Raw genomic sequence first — 23512 nt, forward strand, 5'->3', positions numbered from 1 at the left:
CTGCAGAAAACCAGGGGCCAAGTTCCATGGGAATGCAAAAGGAGCACTGACCCTAGCTAGACCTTCTGTGCCCACTTCCTTCTCCTGACTTCCTCTGGTCTACATTCCACTCAAAAGTTAGGAATGGGCAGCAGTGATCCACTGAGGGGCATTATTACTTGTGACTATATCCAGTTGGCTTGAGGGGAATGGATCAAAGTCCTAAGAATGTCTCAGCATTCACCTAAGGCAGCTGAAGGTACCCCCTATGAAGGCTTGAGCTGAGTCTGCCTGATGGTCACGGAAAAGCGATCTACCATCTAGGCTGAGGATGACTATGACCCACTACTGTTCTGGCCCTGGGATGGCAGAGTCCTTCCTCCATGGCCTGGCTGCCAGCTCACCCATCACAGAGAAGAGAAAGTCCCTTACCACAGCAGGCTCCTCTGGTTGATGACTTGCCATTTTTGGGAAAGCCTCTGGGAAAACAAAAAAAGAAATAAGTGCTACACTAGGGAGAAAAGACAATATCTAAGGGCCACTTCATGGTTAGAATTAGCTGAAGGTGAGTCCAGGTAACAATGACAGGGCCTTGGGAGACCCCACAAGGTTAAAAAACCAGATACGGTTTCTATAACCTCTCCCACACCCACGACAAGGGCAGCATATCAAACACTTCTTTGCTTGGAAAGGATCAATGACATTTCAGAACTCCTGAGTCTCTCTGGACACACCTATTCTCTGCCCAGCTGGTCCCCCTGCTTAATTCCAGAGTCAGGGAAACAGACCCAGGAAGAGCACTCCCCTGATCACCTCTCCTCAGTTAACAGGAGGATAGGAGTAGAATCTGAATCTGCAGGTGCTTTGCAGGCAATGGAACCAGTTTAGTTCTTCAGGGGGGCTGCTCTACCCCGGGCAGCAAGGGTGGAGCGGCTGTGCAGCCATCCTGGCAGGGCTAGGAGACGATGCTTTCAGGAGCTCTTGACTTGTGAGACTCATGAGAGGCCACCCACTCTAAGAGGCCTCTTTGCCACCCTTTCCTGGCCAATGTCTTACCATGTGAAGGTAGGTGAAAAGAGGTCCAAGGATGGGAGACACCAGAGCTTCGTAGTGCTCCGGGGGACAGAAGAGCACCAGAGGCTTCACAAAGACCCGTGCCGCGGTAGGTTAAGAAGCTTTAGCACACGAGCGCACACCCGTCGTTCTAAGGCACCACTCCCCTGCCAGGCTGGAACTGTAGTAAACTCTCCTTACAATATAACTTGCAGGGAAGAACATACTCCCCCGAACAAAAACAAAGAGTCTGAATGGGAGTGCTGTGTGAGTGCTTCTTCAAAGAGAAGCACCTGACAAAGTACAGAAAAGGGATAAAAGCTTCATTTCTCATCTTTCCAAGAAATGGGATGGTAAGAATTTCCCCTAAGGAGAAAGAGCTTTCAACACCCCCTGGACTGCTTTCAGGTTTTTCCTTTTATTTACTTCAATCTTCTTGTCCTTCTAATGTGGCTACTATATACTGTCAAAAATGTTTCCATCTATTTCATATAGCTCAGCTCTGCCTCCTCTGGTGCTTCTGAACTGTTCCTGTCTTCAATCTTCTGGCCCTTTATCTGGTTATCTAGGGAGGTTTTTTTTTCTTTTTCTTTTTTTTCTTTTTTGCTGTACGTGGGCCTCTCCCGCTGCGGAGCACAGGCTCCGGACGCGCAGGCTCAGTGGCCATGGCTCACGGGCCCAGCCGCTCCGCGGCATGTGGGATCTTCCTGGACCGGGGCACAAACCCACGTCCCCTGCATTGGCAGGCGGACTCTCAACCACTGCGCCACCAGGGAAGCCCATCTAGGGAGTTTTGAAAGGATATGAAGCATGGGTCTGAGTCGGTAGTCAGGAATATTGTTCAAGTTGACGAAGGCAGAGCTGAGGAGCTGGGTGGCTAGGTGCTCCACGGTGTAGAAGTCCTGCTGCATGGAAGGGCCCGCCTTCCCTAGGATATGGAAACTGTAAGGGAAAATCATGAATAACATCAAATCCATTATCTGTTATCACCAGCCCTGACTGCCTTGGGAATTTCTAGTCTACAAGAAGACTTCTCAGCTAGAAAAGCAATTAATTGTATTTTCTTTTTAAGAGAACTTTAGCTTAATCAGTACACTTCGAAGATGTGGACTTAATCTTCTATCAGAAGGGAAAATAACAGCCGCCCCCCCCCCGCCCCAACGTTTAAGGAAACATCTTGAAACCAGATTCAGCATCTTTTAAAAGACAGATGTCGGTACCCAAGATCAACAGTAGCCTTTCATTACTTTGTAAGTAATATGGATTTACAATGGAGAATCTTTTGTTAGTTGGCTGACTAGAGCACTGTGTTAGCGAGATCAGTGCCCTGGGGAAGTTGGTGTACAGAAGGGCCAGTTACACCCCCCACGCCACAACCAGGACCCCAAGACAAAATATGGCCAGCTATCTCCCAGTGTCCATGAAGAGTGGGCTATGAGAGTGAGGGGTCTGAGAAAATGCATCCCCATCACTGTAACTTCTACTTTGGTCGCATCACTTTATGCACTGGAAACAGACAAGTTGGGCATTAAAATATCAAGTCATGGCTAGGACTTAAAGGCACATGTGACAGTTAAAATAAAAATTGCAGGAAACCAGCCTGTTCGTTTTGATTTGACACTAGAATCATGAGTTTCCTGTCAAATTCTGTCCTCACATTACCTGTACACTAGAATTCTAGATCAGATGTCCAGCCCAAGGCCATCCTATACAATGCACGTCTAGGAGGAGAATATGAAAAGGCAGCATTGGTTCCTTACCAGTTTTCATAGAGGGTGCAGAAGAAACGCTGCATTCTTTCTAAGACCGTTTTGTAGACAGGAGAGTCATTCAGTTCCAAGAGAGGCTGAGGTAATCCTACGGACAAAGATGGATCAGGAACCCGCTGCTCCTCTGCTGAGGGTCTCAACCTGCCAACACCCTCCCGTAGGCAGAGGTGGTTTGGGGGGCGGGGTGCTATAAATGCAAAGCAGCTGACCAAGTCTTCTACCAGCTGGAAGTGCTGACAGCTTCCCTAAAGTGACTGCTACACTGTATTTGCAGGGAAAGGCGAAAGCTAGCTCTCTAAGTGTCCAGGTTTGAGTACTCTTAACTGTTGCCTGGGTTTCTCCAGATGGAACTTGTACCAAAACACACAATGATAGCCCAAAATGATCTCTCCGTAAAGTACTGGGAATGTCCCCCCCTTCCTTTTAAAGTCACAGAACCTCTTTTTTCAAGCAAAATTTTATGCAAAAGCCCGAGGTGTATAGCAGATAAAAATGAAACCCACTTATCTCAGGATAACAATTGCCTTAAAAGATCTATACTTCTAATCAGAGGCAATTTTGTTTCCAATCTTGCTCCTGGTTGGAAGCTGCCAGAGGGAACTGTTTGTCCATTCTAGTATGTTTTGGTTGGTCATACATTTCTACAGCAGCAGTTCCTGGCTTAATATGAATAACTGAAGGGGGGGGCAGGAGGGTAACAGGTGGTGAAGCAACACCTAATTTTTATATTAATAACAAGACATTTTTTGGACGTTTCATTTTTGCTGGTGTCTCCAAAAGGGAGCTTAAGTGTAGTGGTGCCAAAGGAAATGGCCCAGGACCATTTAGGCCAAGAGAGATAGCCATGGGCCCTGGAAAGACAAGCTAACAGTCTTCTTTTCATTAAGTCATAGCTGAGGCATGCTCACTAGACTGCTTAATCATGGCCAGGCCCAGGCAGAGGTGATAGCCGGGGCAAAAACACACTGTCGGGGTTGTGATGGTAAGCCAGCCTGAAGCTCCAGAGATAGGCACAAGGTTTAGACATCTCTGGTGTCTCTAGCTCTAACTTCTTCTTTTTTTTTTTTTTAAATAAATTTATTTACTTATTTATTTTTTATTTTTGGCTGCGCTAGGTCTTCGTTGCTGCACGCAGGCTTTCTCTAGTTGCAGTGAGCGGGTGCTGCTCTCTGTGGTGCGCGGGCTTCTCGTTGCTGTGGCTTCTCTTGTTGTAGAGCACAGGCTCTAGGTGTGCGGGCTTCAGCTGTTGTGGCACGCAGCCTCAGTAGTTGTGCCGTGCAGGCTCAGTAGTTGTGGTGCACAGGCTTCGTTGCTCTGTGGCATGTGGGATCTTCCCAGACCAGGGCTCGAACCTGTGTCCCCTGCATTGGCAGGCGGATTCTTAACCGCTGCACCACCAGGGAAGTCCTCTAGCTCTAACTTGTAACCAACTGCCTTGCCCTCTGTGTTCCAGCCACACAAGTCACCTTCCTATTCCCTGGACATATCAAGCTCTTTGCTGCATGCCTCAGGATCTTGCACCTGCCATTCTGTCTGCCTAGAAGGCTCAGCATCTCCTTTTGCCCCCAGCCTGGCTGGCCCCTGTTCATCCTTCAAGTCTCCACTGGGAGGCAGTCTTGTGACTCCACTCCAAGACTGGGTCAGGTCTCCCAATAAACACTCCCACAGTCACTTGCCTTCACAGCACGTATCACAGTTATGATCGTGAAGTTATTTGCTAATGGGAGAAATGAGTTAAAGCAACATTCTGATCAAGGGAAAGATTGGGAAACTTGGCTCAGAAACTATTCCTTAAAAAAGTGATAACATACATAATATTTTACTGATTAAACCTATTTAACCTTAATTGTTTGAATACGTCCCCCGCCCCCCCATACACAAAAGGCAGGAAAGTACGCTAATATCCTTCAGGTCAAAAAGCATGGTTTATTTATAATCTAAAGGCTCTAACACATACTACCAGCTGGCAGCTAAAGTGAAGGCGGGGTTAACATGGGGTGTGTGTGCTTCTGAAGACCTTCTCTGCATGATAAGATAATGAAGTAAACAAACTTGTTCCTAGAGAGCCTGTAGGAACTCCATACATGCATTTCTGAACAAACAGGTGGTCAAGGTAGTGCCAGGTGAGGAGACGGTGACACAAGGCACACTGAAGCTGCATTAGAGATAAGGTATAGAAATATAAAGGCATACCAAGGTATAGAAAACTTCAAGAAAAAAAAAAAGGTTACATTTCTTACCTAAAATAGCAGATTTTTCCACTTCAAGCATATCTAGAACCCTCGTAAAAGGTTCTGCCATTTTGGCTAGCATTTCTGGTGCATATAAAGTATTGTGAGTTCTGAAAAAAATAGGAATGCTATGTGAACTTTTCTTAGTCTGCTGGAGAAGGAAAGAGTGGGTTTCCATCTTGTAATTCAGTGATACTACATTTCCACATAGATACCTCTCTGTCAACACTACTCTTGGCAGGGGAATTTAAACGTTTCCCTGGAGAAGGGGATAGGCTTGATGCTATTAAGTTTATTTGTACAGTATACAACACCTAACAGCAATCAACCACAAGAACTGAATTCTGAGAGAGCCGGACAACATCACAGTCTAAAGCTGGAAAGCAAAATTCTTTCAAACCTGAGACAATGCCAAGGCACTCCCAGTTTTCTGACTGCCCGTGATAGAGGATGAAATGTCAGAGGCATCATGGTTCACAGGCAGGAACACAGAGCAGGTAGTAACATGCCCCCATTTTTAGGATGTTTTGTCTCTGAATCAAGAGCATGGACCCAACAATGCTCTGGCAGCTGTTTAGTCTCCTAGAGGCACATCTGCAATTCCCAGCATGAGCATCTCTTCCCCACCAAAATGACTTACCTTTGTTAGACTACAGACCTGATCTACCTGCCTTCCACAGCAATGGCACCACGGAACAATCTATAGCCAGAGGGCATAACTACCTATTTCTCTTTTAAAAGTTAACTATAAAACATTTCAAATGTATAGAAAATTACGGAACATGGACCAGCAAGATTAAATATTTAAGATGAACAATGAAAAGATCATTTTAGACCATGCTTATTTTTTAAAAACCCTCAATAATGTTTTTGAAGTCTAACCATGTGCATTCATTAGTACCCACGTTTAAGCTGCCTTTTTATGACTGGCTTATTCCACTTAGCATAGTCAGGGTTCACCCATGTTGTAGTATGTTGCAGAAATTCCTTCCTTTTTAAGGCTGAATGATATTCCACTGTTTGTATAGACCACATTTTGCTTATCCATTCATCCACTGATGGACACTGGTTGCTTCCACGTTTTAGCTATTGTGAGTAATGCTGCCATGAACATAGGTGTATAAATACCTCTTTAAGACCCACTTTCAATTCTTTTGAGTATATACCTCAAGCTGGACTTGTTGCTTAACATGGTAATTCTACTTTTAATTTTTAAATTGATTTTTATGCTTTTGGCCGTGCTGCACGGCGTGCAGGATCTTAGCTGCTCAACCAGGGATAGAATCCGGGCCCCCTGCAGTGGAAGCGCGGAGTCCTAACCACTGGACCACCAGGGAATTCCCACTATTTTTAATTTTTTGAGGAACCGCCAAACTGTTTTCCAGAGTGGCTGTACCATTTTACATTCCTACCAACAGTGTAAAAGAGTTCCAATTTCTCCACACCCTTGCTAACACCTATTACTTTCTTTATTCAACATTATTATTTTTTTAATGTATAATATCTTTTTTTTAACATCTTTATTGGAGTATAACTGCTTTACAATATTGTGTTAGTTTCTGTTGTATAACAAAGTGAATCAGTTATACATACACATACATCCCCATAACTCCTCCTTCTTGCGTCTCCCTCCCACCCTCCCTATCCCACCCCTCTAGGTGGACACAAAGCACCGAGCTGATCTCCCTGTGCTATGTGGCTGCTTCCCACTAGCTATCTATTTTACATTTGGTAGTGTATATATGTCCATGCCACTCTCTCACTTAATCCCAGCTTACCCTTACCCTTCCCCATGTCCTCAAGTCCATTCTCTACCTCTGTGTCTTTATTCCTGTCCTGCCCCTAGGTTCATCAGAACCACTTTTTTTTTTTTTTTAGATTCCATATATACATTAGCATATGGTATTTGTTTTTCTCTTTCTGACTTACTTCACTCTGTATGACAGACTCTAGGTCCATCCACCTCACTACGAATAACTCAATTTGTTTCTTTTTATGGCTGAGTAATATTCCATTGTATATTCGTGCCACATCTTCTTTATCCATTCATCTGTCGATGGACACTTAGGTTGCTTCCATGTCTTGGCTATTGTAAATAGAGCTGCAATGAACATTGTGGTACATGACTCTTTTTGAAGTATGGTTTTCTCAAGGTATATATGCCCAGTAGTGGGATTGCTGGGTCATACGGTAGTTCTATTTTTAGGTTTTTAAGGAAGCTCCATACTGTTCTCCATAGTGGCTGTATCAATTTACATTCCCACCAGCAGTGCAAGAGGGTTCCCTTTTCTCCACACCCTCTCCAGCATTTATTGTTTGTAGATTTTTTCATGATGGCCATTCTGACTAGTGTGAGGTGATACCTCATTGTAGTTTTGATTTGCATTTCTCTAATGCTTAGTAATGTTGAGCATCCTTTCATGTGTTTGTTGGCAATCTGTGTATCTTCTTTGGAGAAATGTCTTATTTAGGTCTTCTGCCCATTTTTGGATTCTTTGTTTTTTTATTAAGCTGCATGACTTGCCTGTATATTTTGGAGATTAATCCTTTGTCAGCTGCTTTGTTTGCAAATACTTTCTCCCATTCTGAGGGTTGTCTTTTTGTCTCGTTTATGGTTTCCTTTGCTGTGCAAAAGCTTTTAGGTTTCATTAGGTCCCATTTGTTTATTTTTGTTTTTATTTCCATTTCTCTAGGAGGTGGGTCAAAAAGGATCTTGCTGTGATGTATGTCACAGAGTGTTCTGCCTATGTTTTCCTCTAAGAGTTTTATAGTGTCTAGCCTTACATTTAGGTCTTTAATCCATTTGAGTTTGTGTGTATGGTGTTAGGGAGTGTTCTAATTTCATTCTTTTACATGTAGCTGTCCAGTTTTCCCAGCACCACTTATTGAAGAGGCTGTCTTTTCTCCATTGTATATTCTTGCCTCCTTTATCAAAGATAAGGTGACCATATGTGTGTGGGTTTATCTCTGGGCTTTCTATCCTGTTCCATTGATCTAATTTCTGTTTTGTGTCAGTACCATACTATCTTGATTACTGTAGCTTTGTAGTATAGTTTGAAGGCAGGGAGCCTGATTCCTCCAGCTCCGTTTTTCTTTCTCAAGATTGCTTTGGCTATTCGGGGTCTTTTGTGTTTCCATACAAATTGTGAAATTTTTTATTCTAGTTCTGTGAAAAATGCCATTGGTAGTTTGATAGGGATTGCATTGAATCTGTAGATTGCTTTGGGTAGTACAGTCATTTTCACAATGTTGATTCTTCCAATCCAAGAACATGGTATATCTCTCCATCTGTCTGTATCATCTTTAATTTCTTTCATCAGTGTCTTATAGTTTTCTGCATACAGGTCTTTTGTCTCCTTAGGTAGGTTTATTCCTAGGTATTTTATTCTTTTTGTTGCAACGGTAAATGGGAGTGTTTCCTTAATTTCTCCTTCAGATTTTTCATCATTAGTGTATAGGAATGCAAGAGATTTCTGTGCATTAATTTTATACCCTGCTACTTCACCCAATCCATTGATTAGCTCTATTAGTTTTCTGGTAGCATCTTTGGGATTCTCTATGTATAGTATCATGTCAAATGCAAACAGCGACAGTTTTCCTTCTTCTTTTCCGATTTGGATTCCTTTAATTTCTTTTTCTTCTCTGATTGCTGGGGCTCAGCAAAGTCTATTTTGAAACTAACACAATATTGTAACTATTTTGAAACTAACACAATATTGTAAATAGACCACAAAGTCTATTTTGTCTGATACGAGAATTGCTACTCCAGCTTTCTTTTGATTTCAATTTGCATGGAGTATCTTTTTCCATCCCCTCACTTTCAGTCTGTATGTGTCCCCAGGTCTGAAGTGGGTCTCTCGTAGACAGCATATATACAGGTCTTGTTTTTGTATCCATTCAGCCAGTCTATGTCTTTTGGTTGGAGCATTTAATCCATTTACATTTAAGGCAGTTATCGATATGTGTGTTCCTATTACCATTTTCTTGATTGTTTTGGGTTTGTTATTGATGATGTCTTCCTTCTCTTGTGTTTCTTGCCTAGAGAAGTTCCTTTAGCATTTGTTGTAAAGCTGGTTTGGTGGTGCTGAATTCTCTTAGCTTTTGCTTGCCTGTAAAGACTTTAATTTCTCCGTCGAATCTCAATGAGATCCTTGCTGGGTAGAGTAATGTTGGTTGTAGGTTTTTCTCTTTAATCACTTTAAGTGTCTTGCCACTCCCTTCTGGCTTGCAGAGTTTCTGCTGAAAGATCAGCTGTTAACCTTATGGGGATTCCCTTGTATGTTACTTGTTGCTTTTCCCTTGCTGCTTTTAATATTTTTTCTTTGTATTTAATTTTTGATAGTTTGATTAATATGTATCTTGGTGAGTTTCTCCTTGGATTTATCCTGTATGGGACACTCTGTGCTTTCTGGACTTGATTGACTATATCCTTTCCCATATTAGGGAAGTTTTCAACTACAACTTCCTCAAATATTTTCTTAGTCCCTTTTTTTTCCCTCTTCTTCTTCTGGGACCCCTATAATTCAAATGTTGGTGCGTTTAATGTTGTCCCAGAGGTCTCTGAGACTGTCCTCAATTCTTTTCATTCCTTTTTCCTTATTCTGCTCTGCGGTAGTTATTTCCACTATTTTATCTTCCAGGTCACTTATCCGTTCTTCTGCCTCAGTTATTCTGCTGTTGATTCCTTCTAGAGAATTTTATATTTCATTTACTGTGTTGTTCATCATTGTTTGTTTGCTCTTTAGTTCTTCGAGGTCCTTGTTAAATGTTTCTTGTATTTTCTCCATTCTATTTCCAAGATTTTGGATCATCTTTACTTATTACTCTGAATTCTTTTTCAGGTAGACTGCCTATTTCCTCTTCACTTGTTTGGCCTGGTGCGTTTTTACCTTGCTCCTTCATCTGCTGTGTATTTCTCTGTCTTCTCATTTTGCTTAACTTACTGTGTTTGGGGTCTCCTTTTTGCAGGCTGCAGGTTCGTAGTTCCCGTTGTTTTTGGTGTCTGCCCCCAGTGGCTAAGGTTGGTTCAGTGGGTTGTGTAGGGTTCCTGGTGGAGGGGACTGGTGTCTATTTTCTGGTGGATGAGGCTGGATCTTGTCTTTCTGGTGGGCAGGACCACATTTGGTGGTGTATTTTGGGGTGCTGTGAACTTATTATGATTTTAGGTAGCCTCTCTGCGAATGGGACCCAGGGTGGTGTTCCTGTCTTGCTAGTTGTTTGGCATAAGGTGTCCAGCACTGTAGCTTGCTGGTCATTGAGTGGAGCTGGGTCTTCGCGTTTAGATGGAGATCTCTGAGAGAGCTTTTGCCGTTTAATATTACGTGGGGCTGGGAGGTCTCTGGTGGACCAATGTCCTGAACTCAGCTCTCCCACCTCAGAGACTCAGGCCTGACACCTGGCCAGAGCACCAAGACCCTGTTACCCACATGGTCAGGTATGTGGGGAGTTTCTTGCCTTTTGGGAAGTCTGAGGTCTTCTGCTAGCATTCAGTAGGTGTTCTGTAGGAGCTGTTCCTCATGTCGATGTGTATTTTATATATTTGTGGGGAGGAAGGCGATCTCCACGTCTTACTCCTCCGCCATCTTGAAGCTATCTCAACATTTTTTATTGTAACCATCCTATTGGGTATGAAGTGGTATCTCATTATGGTTTTGATTTGCGTTTCCCTAATGACTATGGATGTTGAGCATCTTTTCATGGCCTTGTTGGCCATTTGTATATCTATTCAAGCCTTTTGCCTATTTTGATTAGATTATCTTTTTCCATGTGTCTATCCTTCTCAGTACCAAACTATTTTGATTTCTGTAGCTTTGCAGTAAGTTTTGAAAAGGAGAAGTTTGAGTCTCCCAACTTTCTTTTTCAAGACTGTTTAGGGGCCCCTTGCAATTCCATATGAATCTGAGGATAAGCTTTGTGGAAAAAAAAAACTGTTGGAAATTGTTTTTTTTAAATGTATGTACGTATGTATGTATGTATGTGCCGTGCTGCACAGCATGAGGGACCTTAGTTCCCTGACCATGGATTGAACCTGTGCCCCCTGCAGTGGAAATGCTTGGAGTCCTAACCACTGGACCACTAGGGAATTCCCACTGTTGGAATTTTAACAGGGGCTGCATTCAATCTGTAGATTGCTTTGAGTAATATTTCCATCTTAACGAACGTAAGTCTTTCAATTCATGAATACAGGATGCCTTTTCATTTAGGTCATCTTTAATTCCAGAATGTTTTTTAGTTTTCAGTGTATAAGTCTTTCATATCCTTGGTTAAATTTATTCCTGGGTACTTTATTCTTTTGAATGCTATTGTATATGGAATTATTTTCTTAATTTCCTTTTGGGATCATTCATTGCTGGTGTATAAGAACACAACTGATTTTTGTATGATGATCTTGTATCCTATAACTTTGTTGAATTTATTTATTAGCAGGAGTAGTTTTTGAACTCCCTTCTAGTCCTAGTTTGCTGAGTGTTTTTATCATGAGAGGGTGCTGGATTCTGTCAAATGCTTTTTCTGTGTCAATTAAGATGATCAAGTGGGTTTTTTTCCTTTGTTCTATTAATATGGTGTACTATGCTGATTTATTTTTGTATGTTGAACCACTCTTATATCCTTGAGATAAATCCCACTTGGTCATAGTGTATAATCCTTATAACATGCTGTTGGATTCAATTTGCTTGTATTCTGTGAGGCTATCCATAACTCTACCTTAGCCCTTACCTCCTGCTGTGTGGAGCTCAGGGGTTGGTAAGTGGTGCCACTTACTTTTAAAAACTGCAATTTGCCAACTTTTTAGTTTCTGAATTAAGTTTTTCTTGGTTGTTTGGGAAGATGTCTAATACTATGAAATGATCTCTGATAAAATCAGTCCTTTTTTTAAAAAAAATAGAGCTTTTTTCCTATTTATTGATTTATTTATTTACTAGCTGTGTTGGGTCTTCGTTGCTGCACGCAGGATTTGTCTAGTTGCTGCGAGCAGGGCTACTCTTCACTGCGGTGAGTGGGCTTCTCATTGCAGTGGCCTCTCTTGTTGTGCAGCATGGGCTCTAGGCACACAGGCTTCAGTAGTTGTGGCTCGCAGGCTCTAGAGCTCAGGCTCAGTAGTTGTGGTGCACGGGCTTAGCTGCTCCACGGCATGTGGGATCTTCCCGGACCAGGGACCGAACCCGTGTCCTCTGCATTGGCAGGCAGATTCTTATCCACTGCATCATCAGGGAAACCCCAAATCAGTTCTTCTTGAAAAGAAATTCATAGTCTTAAATTTGATGGGGAACAGATGAGATGTTTTTTATTTTTATTCTTTAATTAAGTGTGACTGTGATCCCAAGATATAATTTTAAAAATATAACACATCATATGTCAAATGTCCCTGATGGTACAACAAAATCTTGTATTCTGTATAGTCTCCTCTCCTCCTCCTCCCCTTTGCCAAGGAGGTGGCACCATGGTGGCTGCACCTGTAACTCACAAGTAATGGAAGGAGGACTCAGTACATACTGCTCTTGTATCCATGGCTCCAGGGAGTCCTACAAGCCCTAGTAACATTCAGGTTCCTGAAGTATCACCTTTCCTGACACACTTGCAAGTTAGAGCACTATGATTCCACATTAAGAGGAACTAGTTATTGCTTTGGCAAAGAAAAAGACAATCAAGTGATAAAAGTTTTAAGTTCTGCAGTCTGTACCTATCTGAAATATTCTTAGTATCACCAACTAAGAGTATAATTGCCATACACACAGGTATATATTATTCAGCCATAACAGAGGAGAAAATCTTGCTATTTGTGACAATGTGATGGACCTTGAGGGCATTATGCTAAGTGAAACACATCAGACACTGAAACACAAATACAGTATGATCTTACTTGTACGTTGAATCAAAAAAACCAAACTCATAGAAACAGAACAGTTTGATGGTTGCCCGAGGAGGGAGATGGGGGGTGGGGGAAAGACTTCAGTTAAAAAGGTAAGTTAAGTTCTGGAGATGTAAAATATACAGCACACTGACAATAGTTAATACTGTATTGTGTATTTGAAAGTTGCTAAGAGAGATCTTAAAAGTTCTCATCACAAGAAAAAATATGTGTTAACTATGTGAGCTGATGGGTGTTAACTAAACCTACTGTGGTAATCATTTCGCAATATATACATATATCAAACCAAAAAGAAAAAGTATAATCGCTATGCTAAACAAGACTTCCCACATACAAAGATTTCAATAAAACATATACAAGATATCTGGAAACAATGTAAAAAACTTTAAGTTAACAGAAAAGGTGTTATTCTAAACAGATAATGAATGATAATAATGAACCTTCTGAGAACCAGAGAATTCTGCTCCCCACATCTATCTTCCACCCAACCCACTAAGAACACACCGTGCAACAGAAATAGAATGTAAGCCACATAAGCCATTTAAAATTTTTTAACCAGCCAAACTTAAAAAGTGAAAAGAAACAGGTTAAATTAATTATCTTTTTATTTAACCCAACACATCAAAAAATCATTTCAATATGTTAGCAATATAAAAATTAGAGATATTTTTACATTTTTTGTACTAAGTTTTCAAAATATAGTGTGTGTTTTACACCTACAGTTTATCTCAATTCAGACTAGCCATATTTCAAGCGCTCAGTAGCCAGCCACATGTGGCTAGTGGCTACCATACTAGACAGTGCAGCTCTAACACCTTCGATTATCAGACTTTGTTTGACAACGAGTTAAAACAGGAGTTTTATAACAAGGAGTTAATACACAAACTGGTAGGAATGTAAACTAGTACACCACTTTAGAAAACTATTTGATTCTATCTATGAAAACTGAAAATATGCATACCTTATAAACAGGAATTCTACTCCTACATGTAGGATTCTGCTCCTACCCAACAGAAATTATGCATACACCAAAAAACATTTGTAAGAATGTTAACAGCAGCACTCGTAGTGATAAAAAAATGCTGGAAACTACCAAAAGTCCATCAACACTAAATGGATAAATGAGTTACAGTACACTCACACAATGGAATACCATCCCACCAATGAGAATGAACAAGCCACAACTACATGCAACAACACGGATGAGCTCACAAACATAATATTACACAAGAGAAGCCAAGGCACAAAAGAGTGCATGCTTTTAACTCAAAAAAACAGGCAAAATGTTAAAGTTGGAAGAGTGGTTACCCTTGGGGGCACGCAGGACTGAAAAGAGGTGCTGGGAAGGAAAGTTGGAAGAGTGGTTACCCTTGGGGGGCACGCAGGACTGAAAAGAGGTGCTGGCAAGGTCGTTTCTTGACCTGGATGCTGACTACATGGAGGTGTCCACTTTGTCAAAATTCATCTACCCGCACTCACAATTTGTGTCCTTTTCTTATGTATATTTGTACCCTTAACATTATACTTCAAGATAAAACTTACTACAAAAACAAGACAAAACTCTAACAGCTCCAGCTGCACACTGCTCAGGGAGTCTAACTACTCCATTTACTACGGTCAGCATTTTTCAAATACCTTTTGATTGACTCTGGGCTTTTCCAAAAGTGTTGTACTCTTAGAAGAATATCACGATGACAATCTCTTGTCTCCTCACCTAACCAGGGATGAACCTTGTTTCCAGGTCTAGGTTCCCACCACAGGGACTCTGGCCACAGGCCTAAAAAGTCAGTGACTCTGTTGCTATCTGACTTCATCACTTTCACATTTCTCTAAACTACAGAAGATCCTTTCGGTCTTAAAAACATCAATATGGAGACAAACTTTTCCTTGACTAAATATTTTACTACCCTCCCAACATGTAACCCATACTTCTTTTTGAAATCTTTTTCCTCCTTTTGAAATGCGAGCGAAGTATTGTCTATTTCCATAGACATGTCCACAATGACAACTTGTTCAGACACTCCAGCCCTCCACTTTGGTCAACATTAGCTTAAAACCTTGGATTCTTAAGCATATGGTCCAGGGTGTCTGTTTCAGCAGAGCATCCCTGAGACATGAGGAATTTGATTTACTCATATTGAGTAAATTTGGTTTACTCAGTTGAGACTCCGCTCTAACACCCTGGGTAAGAGGCCAAAAAACAGTGGAACAGAGTTCTAACCTGAACTCAGAAACACTAGGAGATGTAAAAAGCAATCAAATTTTGCTTTGGCCAGTAAAAACTGATTCTCTCCAAAGGCTCTCTTTCACTGTAGAGAGCATCTATCCCTGAATCATCAAACATATACTGAGTAACCAACAAGCCTAGACTTGGCCTACTTCCGCTTGATTATATTAGCTCATGTGATTTATAACAGTGGTTCTGAACCTTTAATGTGCACACAAACAACCCGGGGATCTTGTTAAAATGCAGATTCTGATTTAGTAGTATGTCTGGGGTGAAGCCCTAATACTGCATTTTAAACAAGCTCTCAGGTGACTGCTGATGCTGCTGGTCTGAGGACTCAACTTTGAGAAGTAAAAACCTAGGACTCTGATGTGGAGCACGTATCATGCCTTCCTTTGGCATGTTCAGCCAGTGGATGTTTGGTCCATTTGAGAACACAGTCACCACCGATAAATTCAGATTAGCTCGTCTGAATACCTGACCCAGAGCAGCACCACTACAGAAAGCAACGGCCCTGCTCCCAATGAACAATTCCTTTAGTGGCAAAACTTTAGACCAAATGAAACAAAGTAAAAAGTAGAAATGAAGTATAAAGAAGTAAAAGAACACAGAGGAGGCTCAAAATGAGAAAAGCCATTTTGAGATTAGCCCCCACGTGTTCACTTGGGATGCAAGACTTATAAAAGTTGAGAGCCGGGGCTTCCCTGGTGGCACAGTGGTTAAGAATCCGCCTGCCAATGCAGGGGACATTGGCTCGGGTTCGAGCCCTGGTCTGTGAATATCCCACATAGCGTGGAGCAACTAAGCCGATGTGCCACAACTACTGAGCCCGTGCTCTAGAGGCTGTGAGCCACAACCACTGAAGCCTGTGCACCTAGAGCCCATGCTCTGCAACAAGAAGCCACCGCAATGAGAAGCCTGCGCACCGCAACGAAGAGTAGCCCCCGCTTGCCACAACTAGAGAAAGCCCACGCACAGCAATGAAGACCCAACGCAGCCAAAAATAAATAAAATAAAATTAGAATAACAACAACAAAAAAAGTGAGAGTCCATGTTACTTTTAAAAAGGAGAGTCCCTCTAGAACGAAACAAGACCTAATCTCTTATTTATCACCATATGATCTGAAGAAGTATAAACAAATTAAGCTTTTGAGATTTTTAAGGCAAAAATACAACAGAGAAAAACCATTATTCTGACTCACCTTATAAGGGCAAGCAAATTGTCAAGAAGTTTCAGAATCTGTTCTGTGCAGGGGTTACGGAAGATTGGATTTCCAGGGGGTGTATAACCCACCACAAATCCCCCAGCTTTGGCCTCTTCTAGGTCAGTGGGCCAGCAAGTTCGTTTCACAACACCCAGAATGCTATACACACAAAAGCTCATCTACAGAAAAACATAAAAATGAAAGGTAAATATAAAAGGGGAAGAAAAGACAAAAGTGCTATTAGATATTTGCAAGATTATGGCAAAGGTGACATAGAAGTTGGACAAAAGGAAAAGCCGCCCCCACCCCCACCCCCACCCCCATCCCTGTCCCTTCCTTTGAGGTCAAGTCCAAAAGGGATCCTTTCAATGCCATCTTCAGGACCAGTGGTAGGCTCTAAAAGCTTCCCTTTCATGAGGATATCCTTCCAGAGGCTTACTGGACCCCAATTAGAAGGTGGCTTGGACATACTTCAAAACAGTATTTACCCTGCCAACATTTCATCTTGTTTTTGAGTTGGCCTTGCATCCTCCAGTTTAGGCCTTCATAGATTTTGCCCTAATCCTCACTCATAGTACTTTCTACCAATTGACTACTTGACAGGTTAATTAGTAAGACTTTTGCCATAATGGAGCCAGGAACAATGCTTATTTGAATAGCAAAGAACTGGAAAATCTCAGGTTTGCAAGTTAGGCCACCATTTAGGACTTTACTTCCCAGAGAGCAAAGGCAGGGAGAACCCACCCTGCTGACCAAGTTCTGACCTACTTCCTCATTACACCTTCAGTCCTCCAAGCTATTTACAGATCCTTAAAGCCAAAATAATGATTTCATAGAAAAGACCACCTGCTCTGCTGTGAGAACTAACTCGAGAATTTAAGACTAAAGAAAAGAAAGGAGACACTAAGGGAAGTGGAGATTCCCAGATTTCTTGCTCGTATACAAAAAAACATAAGTCTACAAGAACCTGGACAAATGACAACACCCTACTCCTACCTGTGGCCTACGCACCTTCCCTATCCCAGGAGAGGCTTACTCACTCGTGCACGGTTTAAGCCACAGGGATCCTCCAGGCCCGGGTCACAGCTTGTCCGATCTGCACCCACATAGGCAATAAAAGCATCAACATCTGACAGCACTCTAAAGGTTGGTGGGGGAAAGACAAGTTACAGCATGATTTTAAGCAAGGGTAGTTTCTTCCTCAAGAGCTAATAAGCTGTGATTATTTGACCCCCAAAGAGCAGCTGTTACAGTGAGAGGAATCTAATCAAATTGTCAGCTGTCATATGAAGATTTATTAACTTCTCTTCCCACTTCTAAATGTTATTAGTGACACTTTAAGAATCAAAAAGGGTACAAGCTTGAGAAGGCCATGTGGGCACAGAGGGGTGTCTGTGCAGCTCCTACTTTGTATGGCCCTACTGGCTGTTCTCACTTCTTTATATGTGCTGAAGCTGCAACTAGACACCACAGCAGACCTCACTCTGTGGCGTTCCAACCCACACTATCCATCTTAGTCATTTCATCTCTGTTCCTACGCCTCTGCAGAGCAAGGTGATGTTTTCGGCACTTCACTTATAAGACTGCTTTTAGAGCAGCGGTGCCAACCTCTTTGGCACCACAGGGACTGGTTTCGTGGAAGACAATTTTTCCACAGACCCGGGGTCGGGGGTGTATGGAGGATGGTTCAGGCGGTAATGCGAGCGATGGGGAGCGGTGACGAAGCTCTCCTCTGCCGCTCACCTCCTGCTGTGCAGCCCGGTTTCTAACAGGCAGCGGACCAGTACCGGTCTGTGGCCCGGGGGGTGGGGACCCCTGTTTTAGAGGCCTTCAGCTATCACGGATAGTGCCACTACACCTCAATATCCTTACACCCCGACCCCGGACATGGTCTTAGAAGAGAATGGGTACTCAAGTGCAGTCAAGGTCAAGGGCAAAGGATCTCCCCTACCTGTGCATGTCTTCAGAAAGCCAGATGCTGGCCACGGGTGCCATCAGCTCCTCTAGAAACACCTTCTGACGCTCGTAGTTCTTGAACTGGTTACTAATGAGTACCAGGGCTTCCATGAGGGCACACTTCTCCATCTGTGTCAGGAGCAGCTCATTGGAGAGGAGCTGCTTCACATGGTTATACAGCATGTCAAAATTGGGCTGCATTTCACAAAGAAAAAAACCCAGAGGTGGTGACGGTCTGAGTTTCAAGGCGTGGTGGGTCACTCAAGGAAGGTAAAAAAGAGGATGAAGACACTTCCAGGACAGTCAGGCCAATAAGACTGTCACTTAATAATTTAATTATAACACTCTTCTTTTGGCTGAACAGGCAAGGCAATTTAGGTTTGAGTATTTGGGTAACTGCACTTTCCAACTCTACAACTGTGAAAACCATCTGTCTTTTATTTCTATATCAACTTTTACAGTATCTTCATGGACAAAGATCAGTTTGTTTTCTATACATATATACTTATGTATATATATTTTATAGAGAGAGAGAGAGAAGGAGAGAGAGGGGGAGAGAGACAGACAGACACACACAAATAACTGCTGTGTATTCAGAGAAGAAATTTTTGGTTAATTTGTTATCTGGAGTAGTGCTAAACTTCTTACAGAAACCCTCCAGAAAAGGTTGGGGTTTGCACCTGGCTTCTCTCAAGACCAGGCACATCACTTGGCAGTGGTGGTTAAGAACATCACGCATAGTACGGTAAAGAGGTGTACACTGACAGGGAAAACGTGGTCATCCATGTGGAAGAGAACAATTCATTCTGAGGCAATATATTTGCATTTCTAAACTTCACTGAGTAACTCTGGAGTTGGGGAAGACCAACCTTATGTGAGCTATAGTTAGGTGTGGATTTATAGAGAAATGTACCCAAACTCGGCATGTCTCAGTGGCTACTTGAACAGAGTCCAGGGCTTACCAGCACGAGCTGGGGGTAGTCACGACACATCTTGATGATGGAGGAACAAGCATGTCGCCTCACATTCCTCACCGCCCGGGTCCTGGGCGCCTGGGAAGAGATATTCGATGAACTCAAAGCTACTTTTAATATAACTAACAGATGCTGCAGAGAATCACGTAAATATCTCCTTCAGAGGTAAATTCACAATTTTCACAGCTAGGGGAGTATAATCAAGTGATATTTATAGTTAGCAAGAATCCACATGTTTACTGTTTGTCCTAGAGTATCTCTAGTGCAAAACAGCCCATCATATGACTATCTCCTGCCTTTATTAACCCCGTTTGCGTATTAGAAAAATCTACACTAAGTGTTGGGTATTCACATTTTTGTTCTTAAGAAGTTAGAATTGGTAGGCTGAATTAATGATCTTACCTTACTTTCCTCAACAGTTTCAAAAGTGACAGATGAAAATAGCTAAGGGGAAGAAAAAAGGTCACTCATCAGTACCAAATGCATAAAGTATTTTACAAAGTTTCTAACAAAATCCCTAAAGTGCAAACAATATGGTAACAAAAGGGTTTTCAACTGGCATTACAAAGTTTCAGATGTTCATTTTCTCGGATAACGCTGCAAGAGGCTTGAGATTCACAATTTTACCAGCAAACACTTTACGAAGATAAAGGCCACAGAATCCCAGAACAATCTAGGCTATCACCCAAGAACTCAGCCATGGTCATATCTCCCCACTTTTTGTTAAAAGTTGAGTGGTCTACTCTCCCTGATTCCATTTCATAACTTCCCACTTACTCCTTAACCCAATGCAATGTGACTGCTGCCCTAGCCACTATAATGGAATAACACGCTGACAAAGGTCTAGAGGAACCCAATGGACACTCTCCAATTCTTAAAGAATTTCTGTGGCAACAAATGAGTCCACATTTTTGAAGTTCTCCTGGACTTTGTAACACAACATTTTCTCCATCTCTCTGGCCATCCCTTTTTTTGTTCTTTGAGGGCTTCTTCCTCAATGATGGTGACTGTCGGGGTTCTCTGCTTGAGCTACATGTCCAACTCTACATAAAACTCCTTTTTGCTAGGGCTTCACCGCTACTACTAGCATTTCTATGATGGCGATGCCTTAATTTTCTCTCATAATTTTCTGAATCTAGACCTTTAACCTTAAATAGCCATTTTAGCATGAGATGTCTCCACTGAGATATTATATGTATACTTTAAACCTAGTCCTGCAAAACAGAACTCACCCCCTCTCTGCCTTACTCCTTCCCTCCTCCTGGTCCAATATTCTCACTCAGGTGGTGCTTCACCTCTCACTAGTCACCTCAACTGGACCCCAAAACCTTTCCTCTTACAAATCACCTCCCAACCTCACAGCACACATTGACACCTCCTCCTTCAGGTACTCTTTTCTATCTCAGTGTACACGTCTACTAACTGCAATGCCACGTAGGTACCACATCTGCCTATGTGCCTTTCTCCCCAAACAGAGAGGTGGTAAAGGACAAGGCGTTCCTACTAGCATGGTGCCTGCTCCACATTAAGTACTGAGGAAATATTTGATAAATGAATAAACAACTGTTTATTAGCTTGTCTCATATACTCACAAAAACAGTTACAAAAAATAATTAGCTTAGAAATGCCAAAATAAAGTTTACAAAGGAGAGGGAGTTTACCTTAGAGAAGACCTGGGGCAGGAACTCTGGTCTGTAGGTGACAAATGGAAAGAGTGCTGAGACATTAGTGAGGACACAGGACAGGATGAGGGGATCCTTGGTGTCAAAGTTCAGGACCATCTGCAATAGCTCCACTCCATCATTAATAGGAATCTCCTGTGATACAGACAAGAAAAGGAGGTTGACATAACTGAAAACCACTTTTGCTAACGTTCCTTCACACTCTATATAAATATGGTTGTCACATGTGGTTTTACATAGTGCTTAACCCTTAAAATTCTAAGCATTACCCCATGTTATTAAAATTTTTCACAAATGAAGCTGCCATTATTAGGGATGTAGCATTACCTACGACTAGAAATTGAACAAACTCAGAATGCCATCATTTCAAACTGAAGTGAATATAAAAACAGATGAAGTTAATGATCCTAAGATCTAATTTGTTAATAAGCCATTTATGAGAAAAAGCACTGTATTTCACTTACCTTCAGGGACTTAGATTCTTTCTACAACTAACCTACAACAAGTTAAGACGAATTACCCCAAAATAAGTGATCCAATTATTTTTAATCTAATTAACATAGTTAATATAGTATATGCTCTTATCTGGTTTAATCAGATTATTCAGGAAAGAGGGACACAGATCTGCCATCATGAATATTCTGGTCAGTTTGCCATAAATTGGCAGGTATGTCTTAGATTTTCCAATTCAAGGCTTCCATCACCGTCCTCCCTATAATAGTTACCCTACTGTGGTTTACTGTACTGTCAGGCTCATCTTATTATCCCCTAAAACGAATACTAAACACCGTGGGGCTTAAAGTCAGAGAGACCTAATTTGGGTCCCAGCTCTATTTATTAGCTATGTGACCTTGAGCATGTTATTTACCCTCTCTGAATCTCAGTTTCCTCTTCTGTAAGATGCACACTCACATATTTTCCTATCCTACTGCCAATTTTAAGAAGATCAAAATTGGGGACTTCCCTGGTGGCGCAGTGGGTAAGACTCTGCGCTCCCAATGCAGGGGGCCCGGGTTCGATCCCTGTTCAGGGAACTAGATCCCAGATGCATGCTGCTACCAAGAGTTCGCATGCCACAACTAAGAAACCGGCGAGCCGCAACTAAGGAGCCCGCCTGCTGCAACTAAGACCTGGCGCAACCAAATAAATAAATGAATAATAATTTTAAAAAGATCAAAATTATTATGCAATCAGCACAAGAAACAATTACTTACTTCTTTATCTAATGTTCGAAACATCTGGTTGATCACACTTTCCAAAAAAAAGGTCATGGCTTCCCACTGCACAAATGAAGGTGAGAAGATGGAGCAGAGGCTGCCTTCTCCAGTTCCAGCTGCAGGGGAACAGGGTTTTAAAACACACACACACACACACACACACACACACACGCACGCACGCACACACGCACTTATAAACACTGTAGGATCACAGAAGACACAGAGACCACGGGGCTGTAGAAACCACTAGGTAATTTCACAGTTGAAGGAACAAGGTAATCTAACCCTTCTCAGTCTGGGAAAAGAAAAGGAAGCAGAAAGGGATCCCTATCCTGCCTCTACCTCTAAAAACAAAACTGTCTGAATTCACCTTTGTGAGCCTTGTCTGTAAAGCCAGTTTAAGTACTGAATGAGAATATACATGTAAGCATCAAAACCAGTGCCTGGCCAATTGAGAAATATTAATTAATTTCCCCCCTCCTTTCATAATCTGTCCATGGGAATCTAAATAATTATGATATCTAAGACCATAAAGAATCTTTCCAACAAGGAATTGCTGTAAGGTACAAAATGCTGTTCACACCCAGTAGCCTCATGACAACTGCAAGGGCCCTGTGCAGAGAACTGTGCCACCCTCCAAATTCACAAGTATCATCAAGTTCCCTGGTGGCCTAGTGGTTAGGATTTGGTGCTGTCACTGCCATGACCCAGGTTCGATCCCTGGTCAGGGAACTGAGATCCCGCAAGCCACGTGACGCGACCAAAATATGAAAAAGAAGAAAAGAAAAAGCCCCACAAGTATCATCAAAGGGCGTCACTTCAACAGCAAGGCCCCCGCGAAACGAATTACAAATTACTTTTCTTGCTTCCATACAGTGCTCACATTCACTAGCTTCATCTTGGTACAACATATTTGGGCCTCTGCAAACATTCAAGTTACTAGATACCAGGGACCTTTACAGTCAACTGTGAACACATAAAACTGAATGTTAAATCCCATGAATGCCAAGTAACTAGTGTACTTGGTAACTGACCATAGTGTGGACTTTTTCCAAAGCTGTGACTTACACCCTTTCCTTATAATCTTCTCACCCACTGCCTGCGTTAATAAGATGACAGACAGAAGATACAGAGCACAGAGAAGTTACCTAGCTTATGCTTTTGGGTAGAGGGGGGTTATTTTGATTTTAAATAGAGTGGCATTTCCCAAAGGCTTTGAGGGGGCTGAGCGATACGGGAAACCCCTGCACTGCTTGTTGTGCCTGACTAACAAGTCACTTTTTCCGAGTTTAAGAGAAATGCCATGCAAGAACTTGGTTGAAAAGCTTTAAAAAGTTAGGTCTAGACAT

The 23512-nt window shown here is 42.1% G+C and overlaps 1 protein-coding gene and 1 non-coding gene across 3 annotated transcripts in view; one reads left to right on the forward strand and one right to left on the reverse strand.

Moving 5' to 3' along the window:
- XPO5 (exportin 5) overlaps window positions 1-23512 on the reverse strand; it is a 45193-nt gene that overhangs the window by 4132 nt on the left and 17549 nt on the right. The window contains exons 14-25 of one of the 2 annotated variants that reach the window (XM_065884617.1): window positions 22161-22279; window positions 20926-21081; window positions 19667-19708; window positions 19253-19342; window positions 18286-18485; window positions 17375-17474; window positions 16332-16513; window positions 5042-5142; window positions 2793-2889; window positions 1838-1974; window positions 1036-1133; window positions 412-458 (exon numbers count right to left, since the gene is read on the reverse strand). In XM_065884617.1, the coding sequence (XP_065740689.1) occupies window positions 412-458; window positions 1036-1133; window positions 1838-1974; window positions 2793-2889; window positions 5042-5142; window positions 16332-16513; window positions 17375-17474; window positions 18286-18485; window positions 19253-19342; window positions 19667-19708; window positions 20926-21081; window positions 22161-22279 (1369 nt within the window). Of the gene's footprint in view, window positions 1-411; window positions 459-1035; window positions 1134-1837; window positions 1975-2792; window positions 2890-5041; window positions 5143-16331; window positions 16514-17374; window positions 17475-18285; window positions 18486-19252; window positions 19343-19666; window positions 19709-20925; window positions 21082-22160; window positions 22295-23512 lie in introns of both variants that reach the window. The other variant, XM_065884616.1, reaches the window with a different exon arrangement.
- TRNAD-GUC (transfer RNA aspartic acid (anticodon GUC)) lies at window positions 22824-22895 on the forward strand. Its single transcript has one exon. It is a non-coding gene; the product is annotated as a tRNA-Asp (tRNA).

This window comes from Phocoena phocoena, chromosome 10, assembly GCF_963924675.1.
Source record: "Phocoena phocoena chromosome 10, mPhoPho1.1, whole genome shotgun sequence".
NCBI classification, from domain to species: domain Eukaryota; kingdom Metazoa; phylum Chordata; class Mammalia; order Artiodactyla; family Phocoenidae; genus Phocoena; species Phocoena phocoena.